This window comes from Lepus europaeus, chromosome 16, assembly GCF_033115175.1.
Source record: "Lepus europaeus isolate LE1 chromosome 16, mLepTim1.pri, whole genome shotgun sequence".
NCBI classification, from domain to species: domain Eukaryota; kingdom Metazoa; phylum Chordata; class Mammalia; order Lagomorpha; family Leporidae; genus Lepus; species Lepus europaeus.
Window position 1 is genome coordinate 12,088,126 of NC_084842.1, and position 23,569 is coordinate 12,111,694.

Genomic DNA, 23,569 nt, shown 5'->3' on the forward strand with positions numbered 1-23,569 from the left:
GACAAAACTGGATATGCCAAAAAGGACCCCCTCCTCCAGAGCCAGAAGCAACTCCAGCTCCTTGCTCCTGATTTTGCATTCATAGTACAACATGTGCACCTGCCCTGTGACTCATAAACTAATAAAAGGAAGATCTCATCTGGTCAAGAACATAACTGCACAGAGCTGAAAGCCATCCATGTCAGACACCGTAATTAACTCTATGGGTTAATTTTAATGATTGTCAATTTATAGGAAACATTCTTTAGGAATACAAATGCTCTGGTCTTATCTGAATTACTTAACAATCTTGATCTTAGCCCCAATGCCAATGAATAAAAAATACAGTAATTTAATTGCCATCCTAGTGTTGTGACAACTGTGGTATTAATATCAGTACAACCCCTTACATATGAAGAGTGATTTTTTTGGCCCGTTTCAAAAATGCCTGTGATCCATTATCTCATTTGATTTTTATGAAAACTCTCTGCCATAGAATATTGTATTTCATTTTCAGGACCATGAGGTTGCTCCCTGAGGAATGGAGGGCCGTAGCAGACTGCACTTCTCCAGTTCCAACACAGTGGCTGGCACAAAGTGAGCACCAGAAAATGTTCATAGCATGGATAAACAAATAAGTGAATGAGTGAAAGTTGTTCTTATCTGAAAGATGAGAAAACTAAAGTGGAAAGAAAGTATTATTTGTTTAGGATCATGATTGCTATTGGTGTTTTCCAGTTCTCCCTTCTGTAAGTCTCACTGCAGACACATTGTTGCTACATGTAACTGCATGTAAGAAAACCTGATGTAAAATGCACACAGCAAAGAACAGCTAAGCTTCCAATGAAAGACATACTCTGTCAATTCTTTTCATCCTATTTTCCATCTGCTGGTGTGATGTAACGGCTAACTATAAGCCAACTCAGCTTTTCATAGTTGAAACTGATGATTTAATATTCTCATAGGAAGCTGATAAATTGCTATGACCAGACTCTCAACAAGTGTTGTATCACAGCAGCTTAAGCCACGACGTGCATGCCAGCATCCCATATCAGAGTGTTGACTGGAGTTCCAGCTGCTCTTGTTCTGATCCAGCTTCCTGCTAATACACCTGGGAAAGCAGCTGATGATCCAAGGACTTGAGACCCTGTCACCCATATGAGAGATCCAATGGAATACCGAGTTCCTGGATTTGGCTTGGACCAGCCCCAGCCACTGGGGTCACTGGGGGAGTGAAGCAACAAATGCAACAAATGGAAGATATTCTCTCTCTCTCTCTCTCTCTCTCTCTCTCTCTCTCTCTCTCTCTCTCTCAAATAAATAAAACAAATCTTTAAAAAAATAAATGTCCTGAATTTTATGATAAAACTGCCTTTGATGAAAAGCATACAGAGGAGTCAGGCTGAGAGAGATGCATGAAAAAAGAAGAGAAGAGGGATGGAGGAGAGAAGGAAAGAAGAGAGGGAAGGAGGGAGTTAATAAGCACTTCTGGGCTTGCACCCAGAGAGTGTAGTTACCAGGAGCATGTAAAACACACCGAGTGTCACCTCCTCCTGATAAATTTTGCCATGCCCACACCCTCTCCCTACCTACACCCTCTCCCTGCCCACACCGTCTCCATAACTACACCCTCTCCATGCCCACACCCTCTCCCTACCTACACCCTCTCCATGCCCACACCCTCTCCATGCCCACACCCTCTCCATATCCACACCCTCTCCATGTCCACACCTTCTCCATAACTACACCCTCTCCATACCCACACCCTCTCCATACCCACACCCTCTCCATGCCCACACCCTCTCCCTACGTAAACACTCTCCATGCCCACACACTCTCCATGCCCACACCCTCTCCATACCCACACCCTCTCCCTGCCCACACCCTCTCCATAACCACACCCTCTCCATACCTACACCCTCTCCATACCCACACCCTCTCCATGCCCAGACCCTCCCCCTACATACACCCTCTCCATGCCCACACCTTCTCCATACCTACACCCTCTCCATGCCCACACCCTCTCCATGCTCACACCCTCTCCATACCTACACCCTCTCCATGTCAACACCTTCTCCATAACTACACCCTCTCCATACCCACACCCTCTCCCTGCCCACACCCTCTCCATACCTACACCCTCTCCATGCCCACACCCTCTCCCTACCCACACCCTCTCCATGCCCACACCCTCTCCATGCCCACACCCTCTCCATACCCACACCCTCTCCATGTCCACACCTTCTCCATAACTACACCCTCTCCATACCCACACCCTCTCCCTGCCCACACCCTCTCCATACCTACACCCTCTCCATACCTACACCCTCTCCATACCTACACCCTCTTCATGCCCACACCCTCTCCATGCCCACACCCTCTCCATGCCCACACCCTCTCCATACCCACACCCTCTCCATGTCCACACCTTCTCCATAACTACACCCTCTCCATACCCACACCCTCTCCCTGCCCACACCCTCTCCATACCTACACCCTCTCCATACCTACACCCTCTCCATACCTACACCCTCTTCATGCCCACACCCTCTCCATGCCCACACCCTCTCCCTACCTACACCCTCTCCATGCCCACACCCTCTCCATGCCCACACACTCTCCATGCCCACACACTCTCCATACCCACACCCTCTCCCTGCCCACACCCTCTCCATAACCACACCCTCTCCATGCCCACACCCTCTCCATACCCACACCCTCTCCATGTCCACACCTTCTCCCTACCTACACCCTCTCCATACCCACACCCTCTCCCTGCCCACACCCTCTCCAAACCTACACCCTCTCCATACCTACACCCTCTCCCTACCTACACCCTCTCCATGCCCACACCCTCTCCATGCCCACACCCTTTCCATACCCACACCCTCTCCATGTCCATACCTTCTCCCTACCTACACCCTCTCCATGCCCACACCCTCTCCCTGCCCACACACTCTCCATACCTACACCCTCTCCATGCCCACACCCTCTCCCTGCCCACACCCTCTCCATACCTACACCCTCTGCATACCTACACCCTCTTCATGCCCACACCCTCTCCATGCCCACACCCTCTCCATGTCCACACCCTCTCCATGCCCACACACTCTCCATACCTACACCCTCTCCATTTCCACACCCTCTCCATACCTACACCCTCTCCATGCCCACACCCTCTCCATGCCCACACCCTCTCCATGTCCACACCCTCTCCATGCCCACACCCTCTCCATGTCCACACCCTCTCCCTGCCCACACCCTCTCCATACCTACACCCTCTCCATGCCCACACACTCTCCATGCCCACACACTCTCCATACCCACACCCTCTCCCTGCCCACACCCTCTCCATAACCACACCCTCTCCATGCCCACACCCTCTCCATGCCCACACACTCTCCATACCTACACCCTCTCCATACCCACACCCTCTCCCTGCCCACACCCTCTCCATACCTACACCCTCTCCATGCCCACACCCTCTCCATACCTACACCCTCTCCATGCCCACACACTCTCCATGCCCACACACTCTCCATACCCACACCCTCTCCATACCCACACCCCCTCCATACCCACACCCTCTCCCTGCCCACACCCTCTCCATAACCACACCCTCTCCATGCCCACACACTCTCCATGCCCACACACTCTCCATGCCCACACACTCTCCATGCCCACACACTCTCCATACCCACACCCTCTCCATGTCCACACCTTCTCCATAACTACACCCTCTCCATACCCACACCCTCTCCATACCTACACCTCTCCATGCCCACAAACTCTCCATGCCCACACCCTCTCCAATGAGGTCTGAGTTTCAGCCTGGGGTGGGTAAATACATTGTTCTCTTTCCTTTATCATTCGTAGTAGCTATTCATTATTTATGCTATTTCCGTATTCTTACATTTTCTTTACCCTTTAGAAAGTAAACTCTCATTATAGAGCAATCCCCCCCTTATCTACAGGGGTACATTCTAAGACTTCTAGCAGATGCCTGACACCATGGAGAGTACTGAACTCTCTATATATTTTTTTCCTATATATGCATACCTATGCTAAAGTTTAATTTATAAATTAAGGACAGTAAGAGACTAACAATAACTTGCCATGGATTTTAGCAACCTCAGCATACAATTTTTTTCCTCTCATAATTAAGTCAAGAATTTTCACTTTTGCACTTAAAGGAAGCATCTTACAATTACTCTTTGGCACATCAGAGTTGCTGGTATCACTACTTTCAAAATTTGGGTCAATTATTAAGTAAAATAAAGGTTAGTTGAAAACAAGTATTGTAATACGCCATATTACACAGTCTCATATTACATAGTCTCATAAGTGATTATCGGATGGGTCCTATATACAGTACAGACACACTGAGTAAGACAATCAATCACATCCCAGGTGGGATGGAATGGGATGGCAGGAGATGTCATTACTCTACCCATAGAATAACATGCAACTTAAAACTTAGGAATTATTACTGGAAATTCCCATGTAACATTTTCAGACTACTATTGCTTATGGGTAACTGAAACCATAAGAAATGAAACCATGGATAAGGGGGGAATTTTATCATTAATAATTATTTATATTTTTTCCCTGTTCCAATTACATGATTTCTTTCTCCAGATGGAACCATGACTGATACAGCCCCAGCAGACAGACATTTAAATGTGGGATTTGAGGGACAGGCATTTGGTACAGCAGTTAAGATGCTGTTTGAGGGGCCAACACTGTGGCGAATCTGTAAAGCCACCACATACAGTGCCAGCATCCCATATGAGCTGTCTCAGCTGCTCCACTTCCAATCCATCTCTCTGCTATGGCCTGGGAAAACAGTGGAAGATGGCCCAAGTCCTTGGGCCCCTGCACCTGCATGGGAGACCTGGAGGAAACTCCTGGTTCCTGGATTCAGATCGGCATAGCTCCAGCCATTGTGGCCAGCCAGGGGGGTGAACCAGCGAAAGGAAGACCTCTCTCTCTCTCCCTCTCTCTCTGCCTCTCCTTCTCTCTCTGTGTAACTCTGACTTTCATGTAAATAAATAAATCTTTAAAAAATAAATAATAAATAAAATACATTCCAGGAAGTATTATTTAAAAAAAAAAAAAAGCTGCAGTTGAGACACCCATGTACCATATCAGAGTGCCTGGGTTCTCTGGCTCTACTTCTATTCCAACTTCCTGTTAAAGCACACACTGGGAGGCAGTGGGTGATGGTGCAAATTCCTGTGTCCTTGCCACCCACATAGTACAACCAGATTGAGTTCAAGGCTCCTATGGGAATTTGGGGAATGAATCAATTGATGAAAGTTCTACCTTGTGTTCGCTCACGCTTGCTCTCTCTCTCTCTCTCTAATAACAAAAGTAAATTTAAATTTAAAAATACATAAGATGAAATTGAGTATGGTTGGCTCATGCCATGGAGTATGAACAGGGCTAAGATACTTGCCAGAGAGAAAGATTGTACTTGTAATCCATGGTAGGCAGTGTATCACAATTAATCAAGTTACCAATGTTTGGTGGTTTCAATGAAATATTAACTGAAACAAGGGTGCCCTTGATTGTTGTTAAATATTGCAGTAATGGTGACTCCCATACATTGGGTGTAAGATGGACAATCTGAAATGGATTGCATCCCTTAGAAAAAGGCAATGGTAAGCTCAGTTCCTTTATCTGACTCAAGTCAAGGTCTGAAAATAAGGCATCCCTAAATGAACCTTTTATTTCCTGGGCTAATGTTTTTGAAAATGAAACACAAAGTTAAGAGTATGTGTTTTTGAACTACAGGAGTTGAATCTTGTGAGTTGAATCTTTTCCACATGAAAATTAGGGCTTGAGGGGCCGGTACTCTGGCGCAGCAGGTTAAAGCCCCAGCCTGAAGCACCGGCATCCCATATGGGTGCCAGTTCTAGTCCCGGCTGCTCCACTTGCAATCCAGCTCTCTGCTATGGCCTGGGAAAGCAGTGGAGGATGGCCCAAGTCCTTGGGCTCCTGCACCTTTGTGGGAGACCTGGAAGAAGCTCCTGGCTCTTGGCTTCAGATCAGCTCAGCTCTGGCAGTTGTGGTCATTTAGGGAGTGAACCAGCAGAATGGAAAACCTCTCTCTCTCTCTGGCTCAACTTCTCTCTGTAACTCTGCCTTTCAAATAAATAAAATAATTAAAAATAAAGAAAATTAGGGCTTGATTGAGAAAATGTGAGATCCTGAAATTTAGACTGGAAACAACTGCTAGGACCTCCAGAAGGGTGACATCTTGGTTAACCAATTTACTCAGAGTCTCTCTCTTTTTTTTAACTTTTATTTAATGAATATAAATTTCCAAAGTACAGCTTATGGACTACAATGGTCTCTCTTGACAACGGGATGTGACTTCCAATGTTGTCCAAAATTCTCCTGTGGGATAAACTGAAGTTACTGTCAACTGGACTTTGCCTCATCACATTCTCATTCAGTTTCCTTCCCTTATCAATGCTGCGTCTCTCTCCCTGCGAAAACTCCTAGTATCATTTTCTTTCTTTCTTTCTTTTTTTTTTTTTTTTTTTTGACAGGCAGAGTGGACAGTGAGAGAGAGAGACAGTGAGAAAGCTCTTCTTTTTCCGTTGGTTCATCCCCCAATGGCCGCTGCGGCCAGCACACCATGCTGATCTGAAGCCAGGAGCCAGGTGCTTCTCCTGGTCTCCCATGCAGGTGTAGGGCCATCCTATACTGCACTCCCAGGCCACAGCAGAGAGCTGGACTGGAAGAGGAGCAACCAGGACAGAATCTGGCACCCCGACAGGGACTAGAACCTGGGGTGCCGGCGCCACAGGCAGAAGATTAGCCTATTGAGCTGCGGTGCTGGCCTACCTAGCATCATTTTCAAATGAACCCTCCTTAACTCCAATATGATTCTGGGGAACTCAGCCTTAGACAATATCCTATTTTGTGTAACAACACATTCAAGTAAATCCTGACCCAAAGACTACATTAAAAACAAAAACCCTAACAATAGTAACGGTACTCATAGAAAACAATTCTTCCATAAACAGAGCAATCTAAAGAAGAGGGGGAAAATTAGAACCTTGAAATCTAGTATTATTCACCATCAAACATTATATAAGGATCTCAATGGGAGTATCAAGTGTATGGTTGCATAGATTTTTTTCCTCTTAGATATTTCTAAAGGCACAACAATCAGATTTAGAGTTTGGAGAGGAAAAAAAAATGTCAATCAAAGCTGTCAAGTGGGCAGATGCAACAGGGTAAGCAACTCTAGTCATCCAGCTTGTCAGGGCTGCTTCCTGCCCTGGCTCCAGCTGCTATACGGGCACCGTTAAAGTCCCAGCTGTTCCACTTCCAATCCAGCTCCCTGCTAATGCACTTGGAAAGCAGCAAAAGATGACCTAAGTGGTTGGCCCCTGCACTTATGTGGGAGATCAGGAAGAAGCTACTGGTTGCTGGCTTTGGCCTGGCCCAGCCCTGGTCATTGCAGCCATTTGGGGAGTGAATCAGCCAACAGAAGATCTCTCTCTCTCTCTCTCTCTCTCTCTCTCTCTTTCTCTCCCTCTCTCCCTCATTCCCTCCCTCCCTCTCCCCCTCTTTCTCTTTCCCCTTAATTCTCCTCTTCTCTCTCTGTAACACTGACTTTGAAATAAATAAAATCTTTTTTTAAAATTCAGTCTTTTATAAGTATTTGTAAACAAGAGGTTTTTTGAGTCAGAAAACTGTTTTCAAAAAAGTATACATTAATTCATTGACACCTCAAGATCTTGTAGTGTGGCTACCCCCAGTGTTTTATGAACTGCTTTTATGTTATGAGCAATGTATTATATCCTTGCTCCATTAAATGGACTGGAGTCCTATATGAAATTGTAACAAAAATATTGAGGCATGGCTAATAGCACTAAAGAAAATCATCTTAACTTTTAAACAATGTATTACAGCAATGCCTTTATTGTTCACTGTACTTCTTGCAACAATAACACTCCAGATAACTTTGCCTGACAGCTTCTGAAGTAGTAGCTAAGAAATTTTTTTTTTGCAGAGACAAAGGAAAGTCCACAAGAATGTAGAGCTCAAAGTGTTCTCCAAGTAACTGATTTTATTTGAAACAGAGTGTGGGGAAGTTCAAACCTAAGAGTGTTCTCAAAAACAATGGACATTTTGGTAAAGTAAGCAATCAATGTTTGTAGCTGTATGAGAGAAATAAACGGAACTGTTTACAGGCCAACTAATTTACCAAATGGAACAAGAGAAAGGGACCAAGGGGACAGAACAAGACTCAAAGAATGGCCTCAAAAACTACCCCAATCCAAGTTTAATTGGATCAGAGTGTAGACTATTTTATGCCTCCAAGGCATTGTCTAAAACAATAAAGGAATCAACCATGAATTAGTGGATCCTTACAGCTGAGAGAGATAACCAGAAAAATCAGGAAAAGAGACACTCAATGAAAGACCGTATTTTAAAAAGAAACAAAAGTGCCATCCCAGGATGACTGCATCCATATCCAAAGATGTGGCCCCCTGGGGGCAGCATCAGAGACTCACACTGAATAAGAAACAGATGCAACTGAAGAAATCTGGTCAAGTCACCAAAAAATAAATAAACACCAAAAACAAGCCCCCCAAATGGAGAAGAAAATCATTACTCAGAGTTGTTACAATATATTACTTAAAATGTCCACTTTTCACCAAAACTTGCAACAAAGACATACAAAGAAACAGGAAAGTATGAGCAAAAGCAGACAACAAAAATTGCCTGTGAGAGTCCTAGATGTCTGATTTCAAAGCAACTCACTACAAAAATGTTCAAAAAACTAAAGGCAACTGTGCTTAAAGAAGCAATGGAAATTGTATTTTATCAAACAGAAGATACTAATAAACAGATGGGACCAGCACTGAGGCACAGCAGGTTAAGCTGCTGCCTGAGACTCCAGCATCCCTTATGAGCACTGTTTCAAGTCCTAGCTGCTTCACTTCCATCCCAGCTCCCTGCTACTGCACCTGGGAAAACAGTGGAAAATGGCTTAACTGCTGGGTGCCTGCCACCTACATGGGAAACCCAGACAAAGTTCTAGGCTCCTAGCTTCTGCCTGGCCCTGTCCTGGCCATTGCAGCCACTTGGAGAGTGAACTAGCAAATGCAAGATCTCTCTCTGTCTCTCCTTCTTTCTCTGTAACTCTGCCTTTAAAATTAATAAGCAAATCTTTTTTTAAAAAAAAGAAATACTTTTTAAAAGATGGAAATTGTAGATCGAAAAAGACAGCAATTAAAATGAAAATATTACTAGAATAGCTCCTTAGTAGATTGCAATTGATAGGAAAAAAAGCCAAAAAAAATAAGCCAACTTGAAGATACATCAATATAGGAAAGGAAATTCAATGAAAAGTGAGAAAAATGAACTTAGACAAACTAACAGAGCCCCAAAGAAATGTAGAACATCATTAAGCACACCAGCCTATGCAAAATAGGAGAGAAGGATAAAAGTGAGAATTAAAAATACTATTGAAAACTTCCTAAATTTTTACAAAACACATTAATATACACATACAAGAATATCAACGGACACCAAGCAGCATAATAAAAGTGATTTTTGAAGGTTTCTTTTTGGGGTGATAAAAATGTTCTAAAATTGGTGTGGTGAGGGTTGTACACTTTGAATTTATTGAAAAAAGTGAGTTTATTTTAAGGCATGTGAATTATATCTCAGTAAAGCTGCTAGAGTGATTTACTGGCTTGGGATACCTGTCCATAATGCAGTCATCACATGGAGGCCCATTTAAAGTGTAACTGAGAAACTTCAGCTCCATTAAGGTGGTAAAGGCTACAACCACCCACCCTTTCTCAGTCAAAAATTCTGCACAAAATATCAACAAGGAAAAAAGCAAGCATATTATGAAGAAGAATCAGAACTTTAAAAACAGTCACTTTGATGGAGGTAGCTTTCCTTTTTGTTTTTGGGTTTTTCCCCCCAAACTTCACATGGGGAGTGGGCTGATGTTGCAGAGTGGCCCAGGGACAATGGTGGCAGGAGAACTGAGGACTAACATCTTGAGAGAAACTCCCATGTGCCTCCCAGGAGAACCAGAAAAGAGGCCCTGAAGACCAGATAATATGAAGTGGGTTCCGAAAGGGAGAAACAGAGCACAGGATTTCCTAGTTCTGTGTTTGCACCCACACAAGTCTTGGCTTAAATCCAGAACTGTGCATTCATGAGACAGACTCAAACCAGTAATAATGACAGCTCAGAGAACTGAACTGAGAGTTGAACCACCTGCAAATTTCAGCCTAAGGTGAGAAAACCCACTAAAAAAGAAAAGAAAAGAAAATATACAGACCAAAAGTCAATATATAAATTTAACATGCAATATTAAAAGTTATTAAAATAATATAGAGAAAGCAGGACAGAAGCACCAGAAGAACAAAATCCTGAGGGAGCACAAATAGTGAAACAGTATGCTTGGCTTCATCCTTATCAATGATTATGTTCAAATCAATGGCCTAAATACCACCACCAAATAAAAGAACTGATAAAGCACATAAAAAGTTGAGACCTTTGCATCTGCTGCAGATTAAACACAAATAAGTCAAAAAAAAAATACTAAAAAAATAGTAAGTGTAAGAAGGTTGAAATTTCAGGGCAAAGCATTTCCAGGTATAAATATATCATAATGATAGAAGGTACACTTTATCAGGAAAGTATAACAATTATCAATTTGCATTAACCACATAACAGTATTTAAAAACTTTCTAGCATAAAAATTGCTAGAAAATTAAAGGGAGAAATATAAAATTCCAAAATCATAGTAATCTGTTTTGACAAATTCTCTCAAAAATCATTAAAAACATACAGGATCTGAACAACACAGTGAACAATCATCATATAATTAATCATTATAAAACACTACAATCATTAATTGCAGACTGCGCATTCTTTTCAAGAGTAGATGGAACATTTATTATGATGGACCATATTGAGCCAAAATTGTGTAATGTGCTCTATGATTAAATTGGAGTTAAATCAAAAATCAACATCAATGTGGTATCTAGGAAAATCTTATGTATCAGGAAATCAAACAGCACACTTCTGAGTATGTAATGAGTAAAAGATGAAATCACTTGAGAAATGAGAAAACACTTTGAACTTAATGATAATTAGAACATCAAAATTAGTGAGGTATAGCTAAAGCAGTATATACAGGCAAACTTCTAACTTTAAATGCTAATAGAAGAAAAGAAGAAAGATGTAAAACCAATGCTGAGTATCCACCTTAGGCATTTAGAAAAAGAAAAGCAAAGTTAATTGAAGATTAATAGAAGAAAGAAAATAAAAAAGAACAGAAATCAATAAAATTAAAAACAGGTAACAGAGAAAACCAATAGTGCTCAAAGCTGATTCATTGGAAGCATGAACAAGATTGAAAAACCACTAACTAGACTAGTAAGAGCATACATCACAAATATTAGAAATGAATAATATTTTATCACAACAGATCCTACAGTTAAAAAATAATTGTAAGCAAAATATGCCATCAAATTTGACAATTCACATGAAACAAACAAATTTTCTAAAACATAAAACTTACCTATTTGACCCTTGAAGGTACAAAAATATGACTATAATCATAAGAGAAATTGAATTTTATATCAAAAAACATTCTCCCCCCCAAAAAACTGCAGGACCAAATTATTTCACTAGTGTATTCTATCAAACATTCAAGAAGAAATAATACCTCAAAAATAATACCCATCATATAGAAACTTTTTCATATATCAGAAGATTATTGTCCAGAAAATCTTATGAAGCTAGCATACTCAAAATACCAAAGCCAGACCAAGATATCACACGTACTTTTCATGAATATAGGTGCAAATACTCTTAACAAGATATTAAACAAATCCAACAACGTATGAAACAAACAATACATCATTCTCAAGTAGGTTTTATCCCCAGAGTGCAAAGTTGATATAACAAGCAAAAATCCATAAATAAAATTAATCAAACTTACAGTATAATAAAGAAAAAAAATCACATGATCATTTTAACAGACGCTACGTAGAACCAGGCAAACTCAAGATTAAGGACACAAAGTTCCAAACTGCCTAGTTTGTCCAAAACTTCCAACTGCAAGGAGTCTGGCCAACTATAAATTGTAAAATAACATGTAAAACTTCCCTCATTTCAGAGACCAGCAACAAGTTTAGGGGTCCACAGTGCTGCTCTCTTTATAACAACTGGCAATAAATATGTGGATCCCAACAGATTTCCTCTGGTTTTATCATTCTCTGTGACTACCCACAGAAGAGCAGAACATTATATATACCATTACACTTCATTATGGCAAAATCTGGATACAAATTAGAACTAGCCAATGTAAGAGACATACAGGACAGAGGCTGGTAGAGTACCAAACACAACACTTCCTTGGTCCTCACAGACACATCAGCTTCCCAGTATCCATGTGTAGCAACACATTTGGAGTAGCCAACCCAAGAAGATGTTTCAACTTTGGTGTCCAGAGTTTTCTCTAGGGTTTCAATACCTAGGTCTCATTGACTGGATTCTTGCTGATGTGGTTCAACACAATCTCCAGCTTCTTTCCCTCCCAGAGATGGCACAGAAACAGCATGGCTTAAACCCCCAATCCTCCAATCACATGGTTGGTCTTTCTGAAGTGTCCAGCAGAACTATCAGGTGGCAGCCAAAGAGTTCACCAGAATAAACAAGACAGACACTCTTAACACTTGGCAAACTCCAAGCTCCATTTTTTCAGATTGATTTATTTGAAGGGAGGCGAGAAACAAAAAGATTGACAACTGCCAGCTGAAACCAGAAGCCAGGAGCCCGCAGTTCCGTCCAGGTCTCCCATGTAGGTGGCAGGGGCCGAAGCACTTGGATCATGCGCCACTGCTTTCCCAGGTGCATTAACAGCACACTGAACCAGAAGTGGAGCAGTTGGGACTCAAATGGGCACTCTGATAGGGAATTCTGGCATTGTAGGCAACAATGCATCTCATTGCACCATAATGCTGGCCCCAAGGGAAAATCTAAGCTTCTAGAACTTTAACTCCCAGAAGCCAGGGCAATGACCAAGACTCTTCATTGATAATGCAAAATTCCTTACTAAACAGTTGCATAAAAAGCTTTTAACAAAATTTAATACTTATTCCTAATGAAAATCTCTCAGCAAATTTAGAATCACAGGGAATTTTCAAATTTCTAAAGGACATCTACTAAAAATCTTACTATCATGGTTGTACTTAATAATAATAAACTTAAATAAAAAAAACATAAAAATAATAGACTTGAATTATTTGTCTCATAACATTGAGAGCAGAACAAGGTTACCTACTTTCTTCATTTCTATTCCACACTGTACTTATACTGGGGGTCCTAGCCATTGTGATTTCTCAGGAAAATAAATAGAAACCATAAAGACCCAAAAGGAGGAAGGCTGTTAAGCAAGAAAAGTTGAGGGTCCAGCACTGTGGTGAAGCTTGTTTAAGTCTCTACTGCTCCACTTCCATCCAGCTCCCCACTCATGGCCTAGAAACACAACAGAACATGGCCCAAATGGAGGCAATGGCCAGCACTGGGCCAGGGCAAAGCCAGGAGCCTTGAACTCCATCTGGGTCTCCCACAAGGGATCAGGGGCCCCAAATGGCTGCAAGAGCTGGAGCTGGGCCAATCCAAAGTCAGGAGCCAGGAGCTTCTTCCCAGTCTCCCACGTGGCTGCAGAGGCCAGGCACTTGGAACATCTTCTACTGCTTTCCCAGGTCATAACAGAGAGCTGGAAGGGAAGAGGAACATCTTGGACATGAACTGGTATCCTTATGGGATGCTGACACTGCAGGCAGAGACTTAGCCCACTATCCACAGCACCAGCCCCAAATCAGGTCTTTTTATGGGTTTGTCCCAGCATTGTACTGACTGATAGTTTCCTCCCCAAAACTGTAATTAAAAATGCCACCACCAGCCAGCGCCGCGGCTCACTAGGCTTATCCTCTGCCTGCGGCACCGGCACCCTGGGTTCCAGTCCCAGTTGGGGCACCAGATTCTGTCCTGGTTGCTCCTCTTCCAGGCCAGCTCTCTGCTGTGGCCCGGGAGTGCAGTGGAGGATGGCCCAAGTGCTTGGGCCCTGCACCCACATGGGAGACCAGGAAGAAGCACCTGGCTCCTGGCTTTGGATCAGCACAGTGCGCCAGCCGTAGCAGCCATTTGGGGAGTGAACCAACAGAAGGAAGACCTTTCTGTCTCTCTCTCTCACTGTCTAATCTGCCTATCAAAAAAAAGTGCTGCCACCACCAGCCGCTTCTGGTTTTTCCTCTCTTGAAGACCCCTCCAGGCCACTCTGGCTGGAGGTCTCTGACTTAAAATAAATCTTGCTTTTAAATACCAAAAAAAAAAAAAAAATCAGGCAAAAAGAGCATGTGCTATGTGACTTCATTTATGTAAAATTACAAAAATGTGATGCAGGCACGGTCGTAACAAAGACAGAGGAATGGAGGATTGCCAAGCCCCTGCATGGCAGCCTTATGGGCACCACCCAAACCCCATCCCCTCTGGGCCAACTGCACTGGTCAAGGTTTTGCCAGCTAAAAACATCCAATATGACTGTAACATGACCTGTAGGACATTAGAATGTCATTATATTAAATCACCATGACCAATACCTACTCCCATCAGGCACCTGATGTCATGACATTTGTGAGATTTTCCCCAAAAAAGGGCATGGAAATGGGTAACACTCCAGATCCACTCCAAACTCCATCCCCATTTGAATATTCAATTAAAATCCACCTCAGACAACACTCCCTATGTCACCAGATCCTATAAAAGGATGACCTCAAACTTTGGAATGGACAGCAATCTCTCTCTCTCTCTCTCTCTCTCTCTCTCTCTCTCCCTCTCTCTCTCTCCCTCTTGCTGTGTGTGTGTATGTGTGTGTCTGTGTCTCCCGAGCATGTACTTTCCCTTCACCTATAAATAAGTCTTGCTCCTCTGTTCATCTTTACTCACATATCTTCCTTGAATTCTTTCTTGTGTGGAGATAAAACTTGTACCAAGCTTATCCAGTGGCCTCCCAGACAACAAATGTGAACTCATCTATACTAACAGAAACTAGATCATAATGGGGGTGGAGGAAGAGACGTATTACAAAGGGTGGCAATGAAACTTTTAGAGCAATGTAACATTTATTATCTTTATTATGCTGACAGTTTCTTGAGTGCATACCTATATCAAAACTAATAGAATTGTGTACTTTAAATATGTGTACCTTTAAAAACATGTACCTCAATTACACATTCATGGAATGGGGAGAAAAAAGCAAAAAAAAAAAAATTTCATGTTGTCACATCTATCAATATTTCTTCATATATATTCTTCTTATACATATATATTATGCATAATCTGTCTTCAAGCTAAAATATCTTAGTCATACTGAAGTGTAATTTTTATGAATATTTTCTTATGAATTTTTTTTTTATTTGAAAGAGTTACAGAGAGAGGTAGAGCCAGAGAGAGAGAGAGGTCTTCCATTCCACTAGTTCACTCCCTAAGTGACCGCAATAGCCAGAGCTGAGCTGATCCAAAGCCAGGAGCCAGGAGCTTCTTCCAGGTCTCCCACGTGGTTGCAGGGGCCCAAGGACTTGGGCCATCTTCTACTGCTTTCCCAGGCCATAGCAGAGAGCTGGATCAGAGAGAGGCAGTGGGATTCAAACCGGCACCCATATGGGATACCAGTGCTGCAGGCTGGGGCTTTAACCCAATGCACTACAGTGTGAGCCCCATGAGTTGACTTAAAAAAAAAAAAAAAGTTTAACATTTTCTCACACCAGAATTTAAATGAGAATTTGGAAAACAAACTGACCTTAAAGGCACAGCTGGGAAACAGAGCCACTATTGGGTCACACTCATTTCTCATTCAGTATTTGGAAATTAAATTGACCTAAAAATGGTCAATAAGGAGAATCCACCCCTAATTGGCTAATTAGGAACTCAGTCAGCAAGTTTCACCCTCAAAATTGAGAGAGAAGTGTCTCAATTGCCCGACAAGTGTATGTTCACAATTAGCTCATTAGTGAGGACATTATTTCAGTGCTTGATTAGATGGGCAAATAGTCAAAGTGAAAGAAAATGCTTGCCTCAGAAGCCCAAATCCAGAACTTCTACAACTTTAGATTTCATGTTTAAGAAAAAATACTGATGAGGGAATTAGGAGGTATGCTTCCGACAGTCTCTAATGGCATTTGTTTTGGGAAATTTTTGTTTGAATTAGGAAAAAAAAATTGATTGTTATAATTATCCTTATTTCAAATATTCTACTGTACTTCATCACAAGCCCTTAAAATTTTCCACATTTTAAATGGTCTCCCTGAAATTTCCTAGCACCCAAAGGGCACAAAAAAACTATAATAAACATAATTTCTGGATAAAGACACAATGGTGTATGTAAGTTAAAACAGTTCTAGGTTCTTCTAAGAAATAAACCATGCAACTTATCTAGTAACTATATATTCTCTAATATTTCTCAAGTATGGTGTCCTTAATATTATCACTGGTTACCACACTTGAAAATATTGCATTTTGAAGTATTGAAATCAGAAGTTGTTTGTGGCCTTTCCATAGGGAGCCCAGATATGCCTGTCACAACAAAGAAAACAAAAGGGAAAAATTTTAGGACTTAAAATCAAGAAAACATAATTAATGTTAAGATTAAGTACTTTGCTCTTTAAAATAAATTCAACAGTTCAACTCCAAGAATTATAATTTTCTCATCCTCAGTTAGATATAGTAACACCTGATTCGTAGCAAGTACTCAAACAATGGTTGCTGCCCATAAACAGGGTTTACTATATTGAAATTCATGGAAAAATACAATCATTTATGTGTCCCATATCCTCATATAACTTACTACTTTGCTATTCCAATGAAATAACTCAAGGTATTATTTCACATGACTCCAGAAGGCCCAGATCCATATCAGGTATTTCTTTTGATTCTATAGTGGCAAGGACTTCCACAGCTTCTGAAGCTACTTACAATGCATCCCTTTGAGGACCAGCTACAAGCTTCCTCTTTAGCATGTCCTTCTTCCTCACCTGCTGTCATCAAGGTTCTTTCCCTGAAGCCTTCACCCTTCATCCAAGCATGGAAACACTCCCTCCTCCTTCATTGCCACCAAGAACAGCTAAAACAAGGCTATTGGTGTCAGAAACTTTCATTCAAATTTTAGCTTGCGAAGTATTTATAAATGCATTGTCATATGCAAACATCAGTAACTGTTGATTCCATTAACTGAAAAATAATCCTGATTGTTATTAATCTTCATGTAGCACTTTTGCCCAAAGACTTATTTAACAATAGAGTGAGTCACCCCTATGATTGTTGTGTGGTGTTACAATGGTACCATTAGCCTTTTCCCTTTTATAAAAGGAACACAGCAGCCAGCATTATGGTGTAGTAGGTTAAGCCACCACTCATGCTGGCATCCCATATTAGCTCCAGTTTCAATCCACATGCTCCACTTCCAATACAGTTGCCTGATAGTATACCTGGTAAGGTAGCAGAAGACAGCCAAAACTTGGGACCTTGTCATCCACATAGGATACCTGGATGGATGAAGTCTGGGCTTCTGACTTCGGCCTATCCCAGGCCTCACCATTGCAGCCATTTGGAGAGTGAACCAGTTGATGGAAGATTTCTTTCTCTATGTCTCCCCCTCTCTCTCTATAACTCTAATGTTCAAATAAATAAATAAATCTTTTTCTAAAGAAACTGTCCAGCAACAAAAATACTTTTTTGAAAAGGAACTTAATGCATAAAATATATGCTGAAGCCATAAAAATCTACCTTGCAGCCAAAATAGTAACCTAGAGGGTTCTTTTCTTAGATTTTGGTGCAGCTACACTATTCATTCATGGGCAAACATTTATTGATGGCCTGCTAAGAGCTGAGTACAGTACTACATTTTAGGAATGGCAAATAAAATTGTTATGAGTCCTGCCCTTATCCAGTAGGTGGATCAGGGAATGATGTCACATAAAAATGAAGCTGGAAATCATATCATGAAAACCCCAGATTTTATCAATGAATCCCACAAAAGTGAAACTCCTTGCTAAAAGCCACACGAGTTGGTGACCTAACTCAGATATGGGTCTTCATTAAGAAGGATATTCTTACCCTTCATGTCATATAATTGTGTTTGCATGACCTCAAAATACACTCGCAGGCATCTCTCTAGAACTTTCCTACTCTTGAAGAGCCAAAAAAAGAAAAAAAGGCCTACATTAGTAATAGTAGCAATAGCAATAGCAACAGCAAGAGTAGTAACAGTAGCAGTAGTAATGACTGACACTGACATGTTCCTAAGATCTTATTAGGCTTTCAGGCCTTGTAATGCATTAACTCATTCAATTATCAAAACTCTTCAGGGTAGAGGCTATCATTTTCCCCACTTGCAAGAAGAGGAAATTAACATTCAGATAGCTCTCACAATTGGCATTCTCTCGGTTCTTCCCTCTTGGCTCTTCCCTCCTGCTCTCTTGGCTCTTCTCTCCTGCGCTCTCTCCTCTCTCTTGGCTTGTCTCTCCACTCTATCTTCTCTCCTCTGTCTCTCTCTCTTATACTCTCTTTCTCTCTTTTTCCTTTGCCGCCCCTTCACTCCGGTCAGTTGGGTGTTCCCCAATAAACCCTTTCCCTTACTCATGTGTTTGGTGTGTTTTGTGATGGCTAACATTAATATATAACATTGGTGCATTGACTCAAATAGCCTCATATTGGTAATCCAGCATCCCCCAGTGTGCTCTGGGGTCCTGGATTTCAGCCAGTCACAAAGCACACCTCCGGAACTCCTCCCATGCCATCGAACGCTCTGCTATCTCCATCCACACATTGGCCTTTCAAATTCTGACCCTGACAACATCTTTATCACTTCCATGAGCGTTCAGGAAAATGGAAGGAGATTCCATACATTCAAGCCTTTTCCTATCTTCGAACTAAACCTTCCCTCTGTACTTCTTGCTCTCCCGCTCAAGTCCTTCTGGTCTCCAAAACTCGCACTAGGGGTCAGAGGCCTGAGCAGAAAATCTCGTTTTCTACCTCTAACCTTGGTAACGCCAATAACAGCCTCTTTTGATCCTGCAGATGAACCTCCCCCTTATCGCTCCAATCTACAGGCACCACTCAGCCGCCTCCTGAGGCCTCAGAGGCTGAAGTTCCAGCGCCATTATCCCCCATGTGGCAGCTGTGTCCTCACCTCCCCTCCTGCTGAATTCCAGGGGGTGGTGTCAACCTCTTCTGTCCTATCTGAAGCCCCTTGGTCATCTATTCCTCAAAGCCATTCTCATGCCCGTGTGTACTTCCTCCCTAGCTCCTACCCCTACTCTCACTGTATCTCCCCCTCCTACCTAGAAATTCTGACTTTATCTTAGAACCAGTCCTGGCCCAAAGTCTACTATCTCTGTCTTATTGGTTTGGGAATGGCGGTCTCCATGGTCTCCAACTGGTCTTTTGTCCCTCTCTTGTCCCAGTCTTACCATAAGAATAGCAAGGGAATAGTAGTCCCATCCTTTTGGCTCCCTGCTTATTGAGAAACAAATTAGGTATCCTACCCATCTGATAGCTCTTGTTTTATCATAAGCAAGGCAAACAGGAAAATCAGGTTTCCTGCATGGACCTGGCCCACTGTAACTAATTTTTCTTTGAATCTAGGAAGATCACTACCTTTGAAAATATTGCTTTATAACTTGCTGAACTTATTTTGCAATTTATTTTAACAGGTTTCTCGGTAATCAGTACTCAATGAAACAGCAATGGGTAATTAGTACTTGTTTTAGATGAATTTGATTTTAATTAAATTCAAATAGAGATATATCAGCATCTTAAGTCATTTAGATGTAACTGCTAATTTAAATTGGGTAAAGGTGAATGAAATAAATGCATCTAAATGTAAACTTTTGTATACTCAGCATGTTATATTCTACAGAACACTATTTGGGTTAGTTTATAAACTGTCTGTGAAAATAGTTCAACACTGTTTAAAGTAACTCAGGCTGAAATTTGATGTGTTACCTTAATCTTACTCTGAAAAATTTTAATGGGTTATTTCAAAATGTAAATCAAGGACATTGGCAGATGAAAAACATCACAAGTATACTAATCTATTCCTCTTTGACATAAAATTAAATCTGATTCTCTGTTAAAGCAATGAGTTAAAGTAATCTATTATATTCTCTTGATGTCTGTTAAATTCTAATTGTTCAAAAACAGCTGAATTTTTATTAAGAGCTATGGGTTATTTAAATATGAGCTTATTTTCAAACATTTAAATAATTACCTTGTAACAATGATCAAATTTGGTCTATATTATGTCATGATGTTAAGGAATCTTATTTCAACCAGATATTTTGGATTTTGAGCTTTCTTGGCATTCTTGACAGGCATTCAAAAAATCAAAGTTTCAAAGAATTAGGACTCTGAAATTTCCAGGAAATTTTGGACTTCGGTTTTTCCAGTTCAGGCCCAACTGAAAAAATCGAAGGACCTATGTCTCTCATCTTGTAGAGACACCAACTAATCAGGCTATTTGGATTATATTAGAACTACTGTCAAGATGTAAAATGGTGCTAAATTTTAAGTTTCTATAATATAAAATGGCATTGATACAAATGTCAAAATTAAAAAGTCTAACGATCTTGTGTTACTAGACATGATGGTTATCTTAATGAGAAAGCCCCAGAGGCCTAAAAAGCTACATGCTTTGTAAAATCCTACAGGTACTTTCAAAACTGTGTGCAGTAAGCAAATGCCTCTTGTTGGTTAATGAGTTTATAATTTTAAACGTGGCAACTTAGTCTTTTGTCATCCACAGTTTTATATACCAAGATTTGTTGCTCATAAAACTAAAGCGTTGTTGGTTCTGTGTTTAACTGTCCTAGAGGTTCTGATGAACTTTTTCCTGCCACTTCTATTGTATTCAGTACCTTGGCATGGCTCTGTAAACAGATGAAGCCAATAATGTATTAAAGGTACCAACTGAGAGAAAGTATGGTTAACTGAGGTTACTAAAAACAAAAAGTACTTCAAAAGAATTAGTAATTTACAAACAGGAGTTAGATTTTTTTTTAAAAAAAAGCTATTATTAAAACTGCTATGTTCTATTATGTTATATGTGTATACATATTGTACATCTACATTGGAAAATTTATTAAGAGTTTTATTTTTATTGGCTTATAGATAAAATGCCCATCAATTTAAACAGCTAAAATTATTCAAAGATATAGTTTAATTTGTGTGACCTGAATCTCTGTATCATATGTTTTAAATATGTTGGTAGAAAAAACTAAAAACATTTTATATGCTTGTGCTTAAATTTGCTGGTTAAACAAGCTACATCATGTTAGATATTTAAGAGGTGTTTCAAAATACATATTTTCTTAATATTTATGGAAGGCATTGGGCCTTCTGGTAAATGTTTTCTTAAGTTGTTATCTAATGGGTAAAACTGCTTTCTAAGTTTTCATATGATATTGCTATTGTCAGTAAGCAATCTGGGACTTGCTCCCTCATTTCTCTATTCTAAGCCCAACTTGTTCTCACTCTATTCTCTTCGAGGTAAGAAACTAATTCTATTATGAAAGAATCTCCAAGATTCAAAATTTGATTTTAGATCTTATAAAAGAGATGGCTAACATTTTTCTGTAATAGCATAGCCAAAATAAGAGCTTAAATTATAATTTCATAGCTAGATTTACTTCGCCATCAGCGAGGTAAACAGTAAACAGGAAAGACCTCCCTTTCAGAACAAAGGGAAAGAAAGTTTTAAAGTGAGAATATAGTTTTCCTGACGGGCATTATCTGCCTCAACATAAACTATTACAGAACATGCCTGTGACTATAGACTTTTAGTTTAGGCCACCAAGATTAGAGATGGGACTTGAGCACCCCCCTGACTTGCATCCTCTGGTCTGCTTTAACAAAAACCAGGAGGAAAAGAAAGCTAGGCACTGGAAATGTAGAGAAAAGTGGCAGGCCAATTAATGGCTGTTCTGTACAGTGATCTGCCCTCAAGGATACCCAACAGGCCAGTCCACTGCAGTGGCTTTCAATGTGGTAAGCCTGGGCTTCAGCAGAAGTCAGCTTGTGAAGAGCCCTGGCAGCTCTGCCAAGAGTTGGATCACTGGAAATGGTCCTGCCCTGGAGTCGAAGGATGCCCAGGTCAGAGCCACAGATCTTATTGGCTCTAAGCTGAAAAGCCCTTCACTCAGCCCAGCTTTCAAAGTGACCACTGCAACTGAGGAAATGGCCAAATAGGGTCAGTAACACTGCAGGCAGAACTGTATATTTCCCGTTGGAGTTGCCACCTGCCTTTACCTGGCCAGCTCTCCTCCCAGGCCAGGTAGGTAATGGAAGTCAACAGAGTGCCTTCCCCAAGGAGGTTCATACCTCCCTTAGGATGTAGGCTATATGAAGAGATAGATGAGTCTGGGCCTCATAATTTACAAAGCTTTAAAGCCCACCTGGTTATTATCAAGCCCCTTCTATCAGGTTCTATTTGCCCCTCAATCAGAAAATTATTTGTAGCTCAGATAGCACCTTTCTTAGCTCCTCTAATAATGACTCTGTCCTTTGTTCTAGACCCTGTCTAGCCCACTTGGGCCTCATTCCTTTGTAACCATAGTCTCTACTCTACCACCAATGGCTCTACTCCCAACCTGTGTGTACTGATGGTCCTCTTCCCCACTTAATGTTGTATGATTGTTCAGAATTTCTCTACAGACAAGCCCAGCTATCTGCAAAAGTTAAGTGGCTTTTTTCCCAGTCTTGGCTGGAATCAGCTTAAACCACATCCATCAAACTGTCCCCATAAGGGTCCAGAGACCACCCCCCCATTTCCTCTCTATGAAATCCTCTCATTACCTGGTTAATGCTACTCTTAGGGCCATTGGTTACTATTCTCAACCCTGTCTTTTATACTACAGTGTCTAAGTGTTTACAGCAGGTTATAATGGAACAAACTAAGGCCTTCAACAACCAGGCAGTCAACCAAATGCTGCTACAAGGATTTACTCGGCCCCCACCCAGGAGACAGTGGCTTGAGACATCGCCCCACGCCAGCGAAGAGTACCTCGTCACCCCATGTCAGCAGGAAGTAGCTCTAAAGACAGATCATCGTCCCTCTACCCCTCCTGGACTTTTGGGACTAATGTAATCTCATACAAACCCTGCTTTATAAAAAACAAAAGGGGGGAATGTTAGGAAACTGGCGCAGTTTTAGCCAGGTGGCCGCATGGCCCAGCTACCTGAGCCAGACTCCACCCCCATCCTAATGGGATCCGCTGCTCCTGCTTCCCTGCCCGCCCTCCGGCGAAGTTTTAAAAGGGCCTGTTCCTGAACACATGCTCTCTTGGTTCTTCCCTCTTGGCTCTTCCCTCCTGCTCTCTTGGCTCTTCTCTCCTGCACTCTCTCCTCTCTCTTGGCTCATCTCTCCACTCTATCTTCTCTTCTCTGTCTCTCTCTCTCTTATACTCTCTTTCTTTTTCTTTCGCTGTCCCTTCACTCTGGTCTGTTGGGTGTTCCCCAATAAACCCTTTCTCTT

The 23,569-nt window shown here is 41.5% G+C and overlaps 2 protein-coding genes across 2 annotated transcripts; both read left to right on the top strand.

Moving 5' to 3' along the window:
- Positions 1-1,615: 1,615 nt before the first annotated feature.
- On the top strand, positions 1,616-2,656 carry LOC133775025 (uncharacterized). Its single transcript, XM_062213129.1, has one exon. It carries the CDS (start codon positions 1,616-1,618, stop codon positions 2,654-2,656), a length of 1,041 nt encoding a protein of 346 aa, XP_062069113.1.
- A 13-nt stretch (positions 2,657-2,669) lies between these two features.
- LOC133775026 (uncharacterized) lies at positions 2,670-3,710 on the top strand. The gene has a single exon (XM_062213130.1). The coding sequence runs from the start codon at positions 2,670-2,672 to the stop codon at positions 3,708-3,710; it is 1,041 nt and encodes a 346-aa protein (XP_062069114.1).
- Positions 3,711-23,569: the final 19,859 nt, after the last annotated feature.